We start from the raw sequence: 16946 nt of genomic DNA on the forward strand, positions 1-16946 counted from the left end.
TGTGCTGAAAATCTGTTAAATTGAACTACCTCACATGATCACTGAAGAGTGAACAGTGTGAAATTATTCTAAACTTTATTAATATTGGTTGTAATTTAGTGATTAACAGAATAAAGACTTTGCTGAAGATTTGTTTCATAAACTGCTGCTGTTGAAATACTAGAATTCACAACAAATAGTTTTGAAGTCTCCTTGGTTTCTCTAATAAAACCTGGAAAATTCATCTAGGCTGATATTTTAGAGATTACTTTCTTAAAACCCTTCAATTAAAGTAATACATTTTTTAAAATAGGTCTTCTTTATAAATGAAGAATTAAAGTATCTAAGCTAATACAAAGTCCTTTAAGACATGTAAATATTTGTTTGAATTAAATATTTTAATTAACTTTAAAGATTTCTCTGCCTACAAGATAGGCACTTACTTGGCAGACTGAGCAATTTGAAAACATTTTCGCACAGAATCTTGAAATATTGGGGGAGTGTAAAAATTAAATTTGCATCAAATTAGAAAACAGTGGCTTAACTAAAATACATAATTACATTTTGGTGTTTTCAGTTGAGTAATGGCAAACTCACAAAATTTGATACAGTGAGTGGTCTCAGTTTGAACGCAAAGGCAAAGAAAATAATTTTCTTTTACAGATATGATACAGGATCCCTCAGCATGTCTTCAGGTGATCGTTACGATTCAGCACAGGGACGATCGGGGTCACAGAGTTACCTTGAAGATCGAAAACCGTACTGCAGTAGACTAGAAAAGGAAGATAGCACTGATTTTAAGAAGGTATCTGATTCAATATTTTTAGTGACAAAATAGAACTTTACTGCTGTTTTTCATAAATTGTATGGAAATAATCTCGCATCAAAAATGCTGCTTAAAGCAACTCAGCTGAGTGGAGGAGAAAATGCACATTACAAAACAACTTCTGGCTTTTGCACTTCTCTCTTCAAGGCAAGGGAGAAATCCAGGGGAGCCAAGATCCATTTGTTGACAAATACTATTGTATTATTTTTTGGTTGATTGTATCGTTAAAACTGCTGTATACCTATGTGAAGCCTTTTATTTTAGATGTTTGCTAGCTTACATATGTATAATGTAAAAATTTGTTTAGATCTTGCTTTAAAATAGAGGAGGAGTTTGTTGAAAAGTTCACTGTGGTGTCTAATCTGTGAAGTCTGAATCAAAAAATGGCAAGTATTTTTTTAATATGTGTAAGGTAAGTTATGTACTCCCTATGCAAAGTTGTTTGTTTCTAGAAATATTTGCTAACAGTTCTTTAAAGTGCTTGCTAATTCTAAACATCTTTAAAACATATAACTTATTTTTACTTCTTAGACTATTAATGTATTTGTTCATTTTACATGCAGCTCGATCGTGCTTTTTAATTTTTTCAGCTAATCTCTTATTATTCAGTGTTTTTTTAAATTAATATTTTCTCTTAGCTTTATGAACAGATTCTAGCTGAAAATGAAAAACTGAAAGCACAGTTACATGATACCAACATGGAACTTACAGATCTTAAGCTACAGTTGGAGAAGACCACTCAGGTTTGTATAAAACAACAAAAAAAAGTACTTAACTGACAAAGTAGATAGCAAACTAGAAGCAGCCCAGGCTATGGGCTGCTCTTTACTAGGCATCAGCTTTGTTTCTTATCTGGAGATGGGGGTGAAGAGTACCTCTCTGTTTCTGAAGAGAAAAAGAGTACAGAATTCTGGTCTTAGCTGTGAACAAAATGTGTGAGTCTGCTTGCTGCCTATTTAAGTAACAGTGGTTCTTGCTAGCATGTCTGGAACATTTTTCAGGGATAAACACTTTCTACACTGTTAAGCTTATATTCAAAACTGTCAGTCAGGATTGATTGATTAATTCATAAACCTGCTGGTGGATTGGCCTAGCCTGCCAGTTCTTCCTGGCTTGGTTAGATAGCTTTATCTTAGAACTGAAGTTGCATACAGTAATACCAAATACATTCACAAAATTACATTTGTCTTAAATTACTGCAGGAAGTGTTTCTTATTCTCAGATCATATTTGCCACAATGTACCTGTACTTCAGTGTCTTCCATGTCTACCTCATAAATCAGTGAAGTACATTAAAAAGATATTTGTTTGTAATGCTTTTAGATAGAAATACTGTATTACTCCTATTTGCCAAAGGCTGTGTAGTGATTAAATTGCTTAGGGATGGTCACAGGGGAAGTGTGTGATAAATCCAGGTCTTTCTTTATTCTTGATTTCAGTTTTACTTCCCTGAACATACTTTAAACATACTTGAAAATGGTTTTGAAAACCTGCTTCGGACAGAATACTAAAGTGTCTAATTGAATTGTTTTTCCTCAGTTTTATGTTTTATGTTTAAGAACAATATCAATCTCTTCATTAATTTTGTGTTTCAGAGACAAGAAAGATTTGCTGACAGATCACTCTTGGAAATGGAGAAAAGGGTGAGTTTCTGCCAAAGATCTGTTAAGTGCTCCAGTTCAGGCTTTGGTTTAGTTTGTTTTGCAACCCCTGGCTTGAATATATTTCAGTGGGAACAAAAGCCTTTCTTATAACTTGCATTTTTTAGAAGATGTGGGGATTTTAGGTTTCAAAGTGGTAATGAATATGAGATGGAATTACTCTTAAGAACTGCCTTCAGGTTGTCTGTTGGTTCACCATAACCAAGTTCTAAACCCCACTGCCCTCCAAGGATCTGCCACTTGTTCCATCTCATTCAAAACAATGTTGGCACTCCAGATGTTAAGCAGATTCAGAGCATCTCATCTTCTAATGCATTTCCAAGATTCAGAGACTTTAATTTCCTCAGAGCTTTCCACAGGCATGTGTGTTCTTTTACCAGCTATTGTTGGTAATGAAGTAGCTGTTTCTACCTCACAGACATGAGACCTTAAACCTGCTAATGATATAAAATTAATCGTAATCTGTCTCTTTCCTTGTACTGTAGCTTTTTCCAGTGAGAATATGATACTGGGGCCAGGGGGAGGAATAAGTAAGCAGGGTGGGAAGAGGGGCATCAGGGACAGAGACACCCCTAAATTGAATGGTAAAGGAGTCATGTAGTAAATATGTGAGATGGACTACAGGAATTATTTCAGAAGTTGGACACATGATATTTTTAGGCTGTCGTTTCATGCTAGTTTAAAATCCATCCCTATAAAAGTTTAGTTCCATAGCAATGTAAAGCAAACTACATTGGTTTTGTTGTGGTCCTGGCCTCCTTCGTGACCCTGGCCACATGTTCTTTTCTCCTCCCCTGAGCCTTGAGTGACACATTAGACACATTAAGTGGGAAGAAAATTGAATGGACTTTGACAGTAGTAAGTGATATGGTATACCTTTATTTATCCCTGCTAAACTTTACATTCACTGGCCTTTTATGTTAACTTTCCAGTATTTGAGGTTTAGGAAGCAATTTTTATTTCTACAAACCTGTCAGTGTCTAAACAAACACTTGGTAGATTTTTATAGGAGCACATGAAGACACAGAAATACTCTCAGGCGCTTCCTGAAGTTGCACTATCTTTATTTTAATAATCTCTCCAGATAATTGCAGCAGCCTTTTAGCACCTATTTTTCCTTGATTTTTTGTCATCCTGCTGTAGGCAATGATTTCATCAGTAGAAGAGTTTCAGCAGCAGCTTTAATTGGTTTCTTGCTTGCTATCGTGGCCACACAAGTAAACATTTAATTATTTCATAGTTTTAGCCGCATCCATTACCATATAGGTTCCATACTGCAGAGCATACAGTACTGCATAGCAAGACATTATTTCAGTTTTAAATTATTGCTTTGCTTTTTCTCAAAATAGGCCATTGCATTAAAACAATTGGCTATATTTTTTTTGTAAAGACATTTAGTCCAACAGCAAAACGTCTTTCAGAAATGTTACTCTTCCTAAATGTATTGGTCTTAAAGCTAGCAGATAAAAACATATAGTGATAATGCTGTATGGCTGCAACATGATTTACATAAGATTTAGGAGATGCTCCTTGTGTTTTACAATTTTAAGCTTCTTTTCAGACAAGAATTTAAAACAGGAATTTACTTGTGATTGTATTTCCCTTGTTAAAATCTGGAGTTACTTTCACTTTGGAAGTGACTCAAGCAGGATTCTCAGCTGCTAGTCATCAATAGCTGATCTCTAGAAACAAGCTTGCCAAATTCAGATTTTAAGAATAAGTTTAAAGACACCTTTTAAGTGTGTAACATAACAAAATAAACTTTAAAAGTAGAAACAAATTGTAGAGCTTTTCTAAGTACACTTCTCCAAGTATATGACTTCACTAAAATAAAATATGAAATTGAAGATGTTTATATAAATTGCATAGAGAAAACTGGAGGGGAAAAGTAAAATGGTGAGAATAAATTGGAAGAAATAAAAGGCTGCTAGAGAAAAACCTGAAGGTGTCTTTGAACTATGACATTTTCAAGCTGAAACATACCTTATGAGTAAGGAAGATATGAACATTTATTAAACCTAGAATTGCACAGTAATAAAATGTAGAAAATTCTGCCCTTTAATTTTATTTGAACTCAGTCTTCAGAAGTGAGTTTCCATGGTGTGATTTGGTGATGCATTGTCAATATTGTTCATTTGAGAACTGTTTACCAGAAAGGGGCTATTGCCATGGGTATTCAATACAGATCGTATCACAGATGCAAGGTCCTAGCAATACACAGGTTAAAACTAGGGTTTCATTAACAACCTGTCACTCTGAAAAGTATGCTAAAAGTCTTTTGCAGAATTTCATCTGATGTGATAATAAAACTCAAACTGACAAGTTTCAGTCTGGATTAGAATTCAGAATTCTAGGTACCTTTAACTGTTTTCCCTCAAATTTAGAATTCATCAGCTAGGAATGTGGGTTGTGGAGAGGTGTATTTTTTTGTGTTACTTGATACACAAATATATATAGGTATATACATCTAGTTTTTCTTCCTAGTAATTTTAAAACTCTGTGTCCATTTTTCTCCTGTGTATATTTTCCCTTACCTAAATCTCACTGCACCAAGCCTGTGGTTCCTAGTTGCTTTGATAAATGCAAATGAGCTGTTGTATTTTATAATCTCAGAGACTAGCATGTATTTTTTTCATTTTGAGGGTTAGAAATGTGCCTTGGTGTACCTTATAGAGTTGTTGAAGTATATAATAAAATTTTAGAGTGCACAATTTCAAATCCTTTCTTTGAGTCCAGGGACTAATCAAATAACACTGGCAAATCTTCTCAGTGAAACTGCAGTGTGTCATTTTGTTGGCATTCCTCAAACCAGTTCATAAAAGAATAAGCAGTTTAGGAAAAAGAGAAACATCGCTTCACCTAATCAGAACAATATGCTTTTACAAAAAATCTTATATCTAGGCCAGTGCATTTAAATGGTTTTTTTATATAATGTGAAGTATACAAAGTTAATGAAACCAGGATTTTATTTAATTGGCTTTTATTGCTAGTAGTTATTCGTAGACAAGCTCAACATGCTAGTTAAACAAATGCATCAAAAGGACTAACAACTTCTAACCATCTGAAATGTTGAGATTTATTTGATCATTCATGTCTTGGTAGTCACAGGAATTGTCAAGTATTGCTTACTATAAGAACACTGATAATACATGTTATTCTACAAAGTTAGTAGGTAACTGATAAGATTCTAAGTAATGTAAGATGGTGTGGGTTTTTTGTTAGTCGCTTACTGCAGTTAACTTGCTGGTACTTACTATGCCCATTACTGTCAGTATCATTATGGGAAAAGTCTTCACTTGAAGTAGTTAAGTACATTAAGTACTAACAACTGCAGTAATCTATTACTTTGATAACCTTTAAAGTTGTTTGCTAAAATGCAAAAATGTTGGGATATAACTGCACTGTGATTAAACTAAATTCAAATGATTTATATCTGAAAGGTGGCCGGCAAGAGTCAGTATCTACTGGGCGGTATGATCTAACCAAAGTTTTACACACCTCAGTCAATGCTGCTTGCTGTTTGCGTAACACTGTTGTATGCAGATGCATATGTCCACTTTGCAATAATCTGTTGCTTTTGCCTTTCACACTCTGGAAAAATCTGAATGTAGAGTACTGATAATCGCAGCTGCTTTTAAGTGAGACACACTGCATTGTCTGACACAGGAAAGCAAGCAATCAAGCTATAAACCCCTGAAGTCTATTGCAGTAGCCATTCATCTGTCAGATGTGTTGAAAATTAGGTTTAAATGAAGTAATGTCATTTAGAAATATGGTAGTGGGTCTGCACTGCAGACTGCAGCATAGTATAGAGAACCCTAAGCTAACTTCCAATAAGCTAGCTTGGGTACTGTAATCAGTGTAATCAAAGCAAACTGAAGTTCTCTACAAAGGATAATTTCTCCTGCTTCTCTGGTAAAAAGAAAAAAAAAAAAAAGGAAAATAGGACTATACTAGAAACGCAGAAAATATACAGAAAACATTTACTCAAGAAGCAGGTGGTCTTACGTAGCTAGATTTCTTTGGTACTCAGCTGAACTCCTTTAATGTAAATTTGGGTGTATCTACACTACGTTGCAGTTTATCGTGTGGACAGATCCCAATGAGCTGAGACAGATGTTTCAGCTACGTTTGCTTGTCTATGAAAGCTTATGCTTTTGTGCTTGTTTCTTTTAATATTCTTGTTTGTTTCTGATAATTTTCTGCATTTCTTGTATATTAAGCTATTACAGAAGCCTAGCTCATGAAAAATAAATCCAAACAAATGGTACTTGCAACCTGTCTAAATTTGCCTAAAGGAAGGGGTATATTTTGTAGGACTTAACGTAAATTTCTATATCTCTTCCTCCTCAAATATTAAAATTTCATATTGACAAAATTTCTATGTATCACTGCCATCACAAGTTTCCTGTCCACACTGTGCTTTTGATTGTATGATTTTTGAAACATGAAGTATTTCACTGTTACCACAGTATTTACAAGCAGTAATTTTTAAAAAAATTGTATTGTCCAGTGTTAACACATCTCTTTTGATTTAGGAAAGAAGAGCTCTAGAAAGAAGGATATCTGAAATGGAAGAGGAACTGAAAGTAAGTAAACTATTACACGTTAAACTATTAATAACAAAGTGTATGACTATGGCAGTGCAACATGTAGTCTGGCAGCATTATTGGCTCTATACTTTGATTAGAAAATAACTAAGTTATAGCTGCGTTTCAAGAATCACTCATGTCTTATAGCTTGTAGTGAAGTTGTTAGGCCAGCATAAGCAGTCATACACGTAGGACTTCTAAGGCACCACTGAGACTTACACTTCTATAACATATTAGCTAACAAGGAACATTCAGGGATAGAGTGAAACATATCTTGATTCTAGTGAAGATCGAATTGCTATGATTTTGATATGATACCCTGTGTTTTATTAACTTAAAAATAATGTTAGAATATAATTCCGTAGATAATTAAGCATTAAATGTTACTTCAGCCTTTATCTCATGCTCTTTAAATTATGTCTTAGACAGCATATTACAAATACCAAAAGAAGAGCTTTCAAGTGTAGAGTGAGTAATAGTCAGGTTTTAGTTACCAAAAACAAGTAGATAGATTTCAGACATTGATAAAGTAACATTTACCACATGCACTGATTTCCAATTTTTCAACTATGTATAAACTGAATCTGAGAAAGAAAATACTTTATTAGTACATTTCTGGCTTTTTTTTTTTAAACAGTCATAGTATGACTTTCCTTATTTTCTGGTTTATCAGTGTTAAGTCCTCTGATACGATTAAGAGGGGTGAGAAATTTGGCAAGTTTTTCATATTATGTCCTTGGACATGAAAATTTGACTAGAAAACTAGTGGAACATGATGAAATGGAAAACATTTTTGCACTCCAAAATTTTAAAGAGGTACTGCTGTTTTGACATTTGATTCTTGTCATTGATTAATAAAAAGTTTCCTTTCAAGCTCATTTTTGAGCTCCCTCTGGTGCTTGGAAATGGCATTAATCTCCAGATACTTTTCATTAAAATACATGCACAAAGTTTTGTTGAAATAATTGAAGCTGACAGGCGGATGTAGGCAGAAGGCAACCACAATGCCTCTAGCTCCCTTGGATTCAGCCCAAGATAGTCTGCTGTAAGGGAGGACACAAGGTCTGTGGTTCCTTGAGGGGTCTTTAGAAGTGAAATATGTAGAAAGCAAACTATAGTAGAGGAAAATAATTGTGTCTAATAGTGGAAGACAGGATGTGAGCTTCTATCATCAACCTGTGAATTCCTGTTAGGGAAGGCTGGGCTTCCGAGAAAAATAGAGAATGCAAATACATTGCCTTTTTTCAAAAGCTTACTTTCAATAAGCAATATGTAAAAGTTCTGAATTGAAGATTAAATACTCTTCCTGTCATTTGTTGCACCACCTTGTAAAAGTATAAGTGTGTCATTATTTACAGACTTTTGAATAGGAGATTTAGTTTGTGCAATTAGGATGTTAAGTAAAGAATTCCAGGAATAGCTCTCATTGTTAATGTATCCTGAACTGTTTTGGAAAGTTGTGACTAATCACTGCTGGTTCTGAGACTGCTTTCCAAGAATGTGCCACTTGTTTGATATTTTCCTTTCACGGCAGCTTATCTAACTTTAAACAGGACTCTCTTCTAAGTTTTCTTTCAATTTTGCTCATCTCTAGTTCTTTTAAACATAATATACATGGCTTTTTTTCTCATTTTCACTCCTGTTTCTTTGATTCCTGCAGAACCTGCAACAAATAAAGCAGATTCAATCTTTGAGGCACATAAATGAGCGACTGGTGACTGAGAATAGGGCCTTGACCCGAGTGGTTGCCAAGCTGTCAGGGTCCTGTAGGCAACTGCGCTCTGTGGACTTGTAATTTCTTCCTTCTCCTTTGTGTAGCGAGGCAGGTGTTGACATTCCGTTTGTGCTTGGGTGGAATTTTACTGTTAACACTTGTGTGTCAGAAACTGACTTACTGCTGCTCGGTTATGGAAGTGTGGCTAAAGCATGTTTCTTGTGTACCAACTACAGGTATGGCAGATGTGTTGGTATGGCTTGGTATTGTCCTTACTAGCACTGAAGCTTATGTGAATTGGCAATAATCCAGGAGACCTTTGACATGTTAAAACCTTAGCAACAGTTGAAAGGATTTGAGTTAGCACTAGGATACACTGAAGTCAGTCCCGTGTTTTGATGTTTGAGTAAATACTCAAGTAGATAGATTTGCCTCTAGTTTTCTAAGAAATTGAAATTAAGAACTGAGCTTTCTTACTGCAGTATAATTCAAGTGCATAGAATTGATACAGATCTAGTCTCAACTAAAGAATGTTTGAGAACTGGTTTCGGTACTGTGCATTCCTGAACAGTTGCATTAGCAACTTTATTTCTTATATTTGTGTGGTTTAGTGTTTGGAGGGGACCAAAGTCTTTTCTTTCATATTGGAATTTCAGATGATAAATATTTTCACATATCAATTTCCCATGTGCTTCTGGCCAATCCTTATCTTTATCTAAACAAGTTAAAATACCCAATTTTAGCACTGAATTAAGGTTATCGATTTTTATTGCTATATATGTAGTTATGGACCAGAATCCTATAATGCATGGACTGTACAAACACAGACACAAAATAACCCTGCCTAGTGTGTCAGATTGGTTCATACTTACTAGACCATCTGTTTCAGCTCCCTTCTGTTAAAGGTATGAATGTTCTGAGTTTCATCTTGGAAAAAAATACCAGCTTGTTGTCCTTAGTGTTATTGCAGGGCTGTTTCAGAAACACACTGAAGATTCAAAACTTCTATGAGGAACAAAATGTGGTTTCATTCCACACCAAATCTGTATGCCTTTCTTATTCCTCTTATATAACAGCTGAATAGAGTGGAGGTTTCAGTGAGCTTTTAAGATGTATAGGTGAAAAAAAGTATTTTTCCTTCTGCACAGTGACTCTTGCTGAACTGCTTCCCCTTGCCTACCCCCCTTCCCACGTAGAAGCAAGGCAACGCGTGTACAATTTTTCATTCTGCTCAGAGTCCAATCTCAGATTTTCCCCACTAAGAGGCATGAAATAAAGAAAAGTGTCTTCCTGGAGTTGATCTAACAATAGGATGTGGATAGAAAGGTTGTTCCTGGTCCAGGCCTGCATTCCTCAATGTTCCCTTCTGTTAACCCTTGCTGAGTGAGTTAAGTCAGCTCAACTGACCTGGCTGAAAACAAATCTCTTTATTCATTATATTACTTGATCCATCTCACCCCAGCATTATTGAATCGCCAAACTAACACGCAGAAAGCAGCAGGAGCATACTAGTGCGTGAGGAGGGAGAGCTGTCCCTTTAGGGCAGCCTGTCTTACATCAGCTTCAGCTAACAGTGTGGTTTTTCAGCACAGTTGAGCTAATCTAATGACTGCTGTCCACAGCCACATGTCCATACCATCTTTTTTGCTAGCACTGGCATTCCTTTAACCATGGTAAGCCAGTTCAGGGTGTTAACCCACAGAAAACTATTCAGTATTCCTTTTTGTAGGGGGGAGTTTTCAATAGGAGATCATTGTGGAGCTTGAGGACCCTGGCTAGCAAAAGAAAAGCAATGAAAACACGACAGGGAGGCTTGACATAATGATGGTAGTTTAACCACAGCAGTGTGCCTGATTAATCTGAACAGGTACCTTAACAGTTCATGAGCTTTTTGTAATCTTAATTTACAAAGCTTTTTTGTATGTAAAAACTGTTAAATCCTCCAGCAAACACAGACATTATTACTACTCTACCGATCTGAGTTGGCTCCACGTTTGTCAGGCGATCAACAACAGCACTGTAAAGTTACTAGCTAGGTATATAATACAGGTAGGCATTTGCAATCTTATTCAAGAATCTCATCACGGGAAGATACTTTGCTCTTTTAGTAGGAAGCAAATTGGAATTCAAAGTGTTAAGTACAGTATGTACCTGTAATTTTACTGAATTTACTGCAAAGCTTTTTTTCCCTGCCTCTGCACATTAAAGGTGTGTGGTGTCACCTCATGAGAAGTTTGAGTACGATAGGAATGTACTGCTCCAAGACAGTTGTATAAATGTCTTTGGTTAGGTTTAAAGTATGTCGGGATTAGTATAGACGAGAAGCGTAAGTAGTTTAGGTCACTTGAGCTTATCCTTCATGATCAATCTCCTGTTATTCATAACTGCTTTTGTTTCCTACTAGTCCTCCCCTTTTCTTTAGCAGACTCACAACAAAAGAAAAAATATTTTCTTAATACCTATTCTACCTATTAGTTTAATCAGGATTAAAATCTTATCTACAGAGATTTGCAGCGATATAATGGTACTGAATTATGTTAAAGCTCTGAATTTGAATAGCGGCTTTTTTGTTAAAATATTTCTTCAGAAAATATATACTGTTCTGGGTCTGCCTGTATGTAATGAAGCATTATGGGCTGCAGCTCCCTAGTCAGTAAGTTGAATGAGGACTGTGACATTCCTGGAGTTAACTCTGAGGTTTAACTGGAAAGCATACACAACACTTGTTGAGATACCCACTTTAAAAGAACAAAACCAGACTGCCTTGCTTCCTTGTGCATGGCTAGATGAAGGCTGTTCTGGTTTCATCCAGGATTTTTGTTATGAAGTCCATAATAGAATGAGAAGGAGGAAGGAGAGGTTTTAGTTGCTCTGCCTGAACACATGGCTGTTTCATTGTTTGCAGATACAGGTCATAGAACCACGCCAGATTTATCCTAGTATTACAGGTGCATGCACAAATGCATGGTACATGTGCCTGTTATCTGGATATAACCCCTAGCATGTGTTTCTCAGAAAACAGTAGTTGTTTTTTACAGCTTAGAGAACTTAACACAGATAATACTTGAAAATTGCCAAATGATTACTAGTGTTGCCCAAACACCTTGCTGTGATTTTTGAAAGTAATCAGCATTTTATAATGCTTTCTGTTGAGAGCACAGCTCTCACTTGACTATCATGGAAGCTTCCCTCTGACTCTGTGAAGAGCTCAGTGTAGGTGGCTTGCCCTAAGTTCCACCATGGAGCAGAGCTGGAATCCAGGCTAGCAGAATGATTTTTATTTACTCTAATTGTAGGGACCACCTTTTTTCCTCTTTAAAACTCTTGTCTTCTTCCTTTCACATACTCTGGTGTTTGCAAGTAGATAAACTAGAGATCCTATAACCTCGGGCATCCTCACTGCACCATCATGTTTCACTCTGTGAGAGGGTCTGCTGTTTGGAGAACTGAATGTGGACAGGAATCCTTTAGAGGAGATGTGTAAATGAAGCCTTTAATGTAATGCACAGTTCATTAACCTTGCATTTTTAATCTTCTCAGTTCTTTCTTTTCCATAATAATGTTCTGAATATAATGGAGTTGGAAGTATAGTTTTGCTTTAATTTCATTCAAGAAAATTTCTGGCAAGCAAAGTGGCAAGCAAATTTCATCCTGAAAAATTATGTAGCAGTGGTTAACATAGGTCACTAGCTGGACTTAGACCTCTTGCATGCACTTGCACTTGAGGTTACTGAGTAACTGCTGTACAGGAATAGGCTGTTAACTCCTGTGTAAACCTCCTGCTAGAAACCATACATGTAATTTAGCCATGAGTATTATAGGTGGTTTGTTATCAGTGTGTGACTGTAGATACAGGGAACTGCTGAGTTACTTCTGGTTTCTCTGGCAAGTTAAATTCTTCTAGTACAAACCTCTGTGCACTGACTTGTCCTCCTTTCGTGTCTGATCCTGTCCAACTCTCACCTCACTTGGCTTCTGCCTTCCAGCTTTTGTGGTGTGTCACCCGTCTCCTGTGGCAACCTTAACTTGCCATCTCCTAACTTGAATGCCTGAGTGTGCAGCCTGGTGTTTCCGTGATCTCTTTCAATGATCTGATCTTGTGTGAACTATGCTGCTCAGCGATATGATCTCAAATTATAGGATGTGTGCTTCAACACGAGTTTGGAAGTGGTTGGAAGATTAATGCTATGAGCTAACAAACTGAACCACACTATCTGATCAGGATGAAGTCATCCAAGAGCACAGTGGTAGATATGCTTAGCCACAGCATGTTTTCTTGAAAATGTGCAAGTGCAGTATAGACAAGCTCTTTAAATTGTTGGTAATTAGCATTTTTTTTCTTTTGCACTGAGATTTGAAGCATTTCATTATTTTCCTCACACTACTATAAATGCTTTTGTTAGAGGCTTGTCATCTGCACCACCAAGCTTTAGTGCACCTAGTCCAAGCAAATGAAAACTAATCTATAACTCTTAACAGTATCATGCTAGAAGGTGAGATTTTTCTGAACTGCTGACATGGAGGGGGAAAACTGCCAAGATGCTTAAGCTGAATAAAGATTTTTATCTCCAGTGCTTGTCTAGTCTTGCTGCTTTTACTTGGGGTATAATAGCAAATAACCATCATGTTTCATTTTTCATAGATGCTACCAGACCTGAAGGCAGACAACCAGAGGCTAAAAGATGAAAATGGGGCCTTGATCAGAGTTATAAGCAAACTTTCCAAATAAAGGGTTTACTGCAGCAGCAAGTAATGGTATTGCACATCACTAGTAACTCCAGTGGACCATAGTATGGCAGTCACTGGAAGTGTGGGAAGATCCCTTGGAGACTGTCATTTTCAGATATCCTGCCAAACGCCCTCTTACCTGTGTTTTTTTGTATCAAGATCATTGTTTCTGTTAAAATGCAGCTGCTGAGAAGATAAAATGACTGAGAAATCTTGTTTACAGCTACAGCATAATAAGGAAAGTGTTCAAGGCCAGATACGCCTCAGATATTTAACCAGTAAGCCTTAGTTGTACATAAACACTTTTACATCCAACAAAAGCTTTCAGCTCTCACAGAAGACAGTTACTCAATAATGTTTTTGTTGTGCCACAGTTCCCAGGTTTTTTCTATACTCAGTTTTTCCTTAAATCTTAAGTTTGGATTTCTTTTTTCCCTTCTAATTATTCATGTACCAGATTTGCTTGTACAGTGTTTTCACAGCTTTACCATTTGCAGACACCACACACCCTTTTAAATTACATATTTGTGTAGCTACCTAGAGTTGTATTGTCCAACCACCTGGAACAGAGATGTTTGGTGGAACATTGCTTTCACTGTTTGTGCAATATGCATTTATTTCCTATACAAAATGCTTTAAAAGTCAGTTGAAACTAGAAATATTTTAAGAGTCCTGTTTTCTGCCTTTATTGGTCACTTTAAAAAAAAAAAAAAAAAAAGAAGTTTGTAGTGAAAGATGTTAGATCCTGTAATCGTCACATTCATTTGAGCAGGTACTGAGTGATGCTGTATATATAAATGTGTACTGGTTTGATTTTTCAGACCACCACGTGGCATGCTTGAATATATTTCCCTATTGCAAATGTCTGTTAATGCAAATTAGGCTATTCCAGAATAGTGTGTTTAACAAAGTTCATTAATTTTTATGGTATAAAGAATTTAGACATTGTACATTGTATGGAGCCCTATCTTTACAAAAGTTCTAAACTATATAAAATACTTTATTATCTTTTCCTCCCATTTTTTTTTTCATTTGATAGTGTTCACCATAATAAAAAATTGCATAAATATAACTGCTTCACTACATTTCACATACCTGTATTTATCTGAGTGCTGTCCAAAACTGTTGTGCTAGCCAAAGTAATGTACTAAATCATTTGAAAAATATAACCCATTACACTCACATTAATGTTTATATGCACTGTTGTTGCCATGTGAGAAGGCATCCAATTTGATAACACCATTATGTCAGACCATTTTATACATTTCAGTGGCCTTTAAAAACAAAAAAAGTACTTAAGTGAAGATCGCTTTTGTTAGAAACAGCTTTTATATTTTCACTAAACCATTCAAAATACGACATCCTATTGGCACATAGTTTATTGCCTAAAACCACTGAACAGATCAGCCATTAAAACAAATTGTACATTGTAAAGCTTGTAGTAGCTATTGTATTATTGATTATATTGTATACTATATTAAATGTGAATTTGTACCCCTTCATTTAAAAAGGTCATTGTGTTCTACTGCCTACTTGGGGGGTGGGGATTAGTTTTATGGGGGTGGGATATGTTTTGGTAAGGAAGACATGATGTCCTCTCTCTGTTGATTGGTTTTTTGAAGATGTAAGGTTATGCTCTTACTACCAAGCTCAGGATTCTTGATTTTAAAGGTACACAGATAGTTTGAGATATCTTAATGTAATTGATCTGTATGAGAGGTGGGTCTGAACCGTAAGGACTTCCATTGACTTAGGCTAACATAAAATAAAGAATTGAATGGGTGCAACATACTGAGTTCTGTTACAAGACAGTTAGGCATATTCTGGATTATATTTGGTAAAGTTTGGGTGCCTGTGAATGATTAAATACGTGTTTCTAATATTTTAGTGTTTTATATTTAGGTTATTTATTCTTTATATCTAAAAAATGAATGGCTACTGTGCTATATTGATTTTATTGGTAGTACTGAGCAGACCTTGTATCTGCATGAAACTAGTTGCAAAACCCACTATTTTGGAAAAAAAAAAATGTATTTTGACATATACAAATAAAATGAATACAAACTATTTTAAATGTGTGAAAGTTTTACTGAGAAGACATTGAAATTTGTTATGAATTTAAACCATGTTATAAGTTTGTTATTTAAATTCTTTGGTGGGCATTTTTCATTCATTGCGTTACTTGGTTGCAAGTTTCAAATACCTTTCATAGATTGTAATCAAATTGTGATTATTTGCACATCATTGTACACGCACATCTGTAAATGCAACAGTAAAAAATGCCATATTTATGCAATCTGTAACAACTTGGACAAATGTTTATATATTTTACATAAACCTGTCTGTGTGCAGAACCTGAGAACCATTTTTTATGTGATACTGAATCTCAGAAAGCAGTTGCTAAACTTGTGTCACCGTCTTATCGTACTGATCGCGTTGTAGATCAAACACATCCCCAGAAAATCCAGCTAACCCAGAGAAAATGAGTAGGGAGGGACTATTTTATTATTTAGGAGTCTGCATATAAGAAATATATTATGGCTGGCTGCAGACTCTGGCAAGCTTCCTTAAGCAACTAATGGCTTAAGCAACTAATTCATAGAGCAACTTAGACTTGCCACAGTGTGGAAAGGGATCTTTATGTCCCAGAATTAACATCCAGTACACACTGAGGCATGGAAGTAGCTGGTGCTGGAGAGCTTAGAGGCAATGGTCATGCCCAGAAGCAGCCCCAGCCATGAAGGAAGCTGTAACCAGGGAAAGAGGAGTGACTGCACGTGGGAGAGCAGCACAGGCAGCAGAGTGCAGGAAGGGTGGAGGCAGCATGGTGTGTAAGGACTACCTGACCTTAAGGGCTCCAGATAGTAGCAGTTACCTGGAAGAAAAGCCTCAGGAGCTGGAACTTAATTTTTTTCCCACCTCGTCTCCATGGTAAACAATTCCCTATGGATCTCCCTAGTTCCTACTACATACCACTTTCAGACTTTTGCTATTTCCTTGCCAGATTCCAAAAGGAGCAATTATAATTCACATTGTGTAGGTTGGTGCATTTGTTTGCTAAGCACTAAGTACAAAACATGAGTCTTGGTGTTTCTCTCCTTTAGAAATATCTTTGTGCTCAGATGAACATTAAAGCAATGGGTATTAATCTTACCTGTTCAGTATTCCTGGCTACTGTCCATTTGGTGGTCTTTTAAGAGCAAATTTGTTGTCATAGAACAAGAGTCCTCTTGTTTCTTTTTTAGAAAGGGTAACTATTCACATGTCATTGAAGAGAAAAAAAGGATGCTTTTGGGTACCTGAATTCAGATACCTGATTTAGGACATGTGCATCAAGGAAGAAATTTTAATTATTTCCTTTACCATACAGAAATGGGCTCCATACAAGATGGCTCCTACTCGTGCTAGCTGACTTAACCATGAGGTTTCTAATCAACAGTGAGGGCA

The 16946-nt window shown here is 36.1% G+C and overlaps 1 protein-coding gene across 3 annotated transcripts in view; it reads left to right on the forward strand.

The window, feature by feature from the left end:
- The window catches only part of PPP1R12A (protein phosphatase 1 regulatory subunit 12A), a 122562-nt gene extending 106596 nt beyond the window's left edge, over positions 1-15966 (forward strand). Inside the window, exons 20-24 of one of the 3 annotated variants that reach the window (XM_074902812.1) lie at positions 643-784; positions 1444-1548; positions 2400-2447; positions 7004-7054; positions 13414-15966. In XM_074902812.1, the coding sequence (XP_074758913.1) occupies positions 643-784; positions 1444-1548; positions 2400-2447; positions 7004-7054; positions 13414-13500 (433 nt within the window). In that variant the 3' untranslated portion in view covers positions 13501-15966. The remainder of the gene's footprint in view (positions 1-642; positions 785-1443; positions 1549-2399; positions 2448-7003; positions 7055-13413) is intronic. The other 2 variants (XM_074902810.1, XM_074902811.1) reach the window with 2 other exon arrangements.
- The last annotated feature ends 980 nt before the right edge of the window (positions 15967-16946 follow it).

Source organism: Athene noctua, chromosome 3 (assembly GCF_965140245.1).
Source record: "Athene noctua chromosome 3, bAthNoc1.hap1.1, whole genome shotgun sequence".
Classification (NCBI taxonomy): domain Eukaryota; kingdom Metazoa; phylum Chordata; class Aves; order Strigiformes; family Strigidae; genus Athene; species Athene noctua.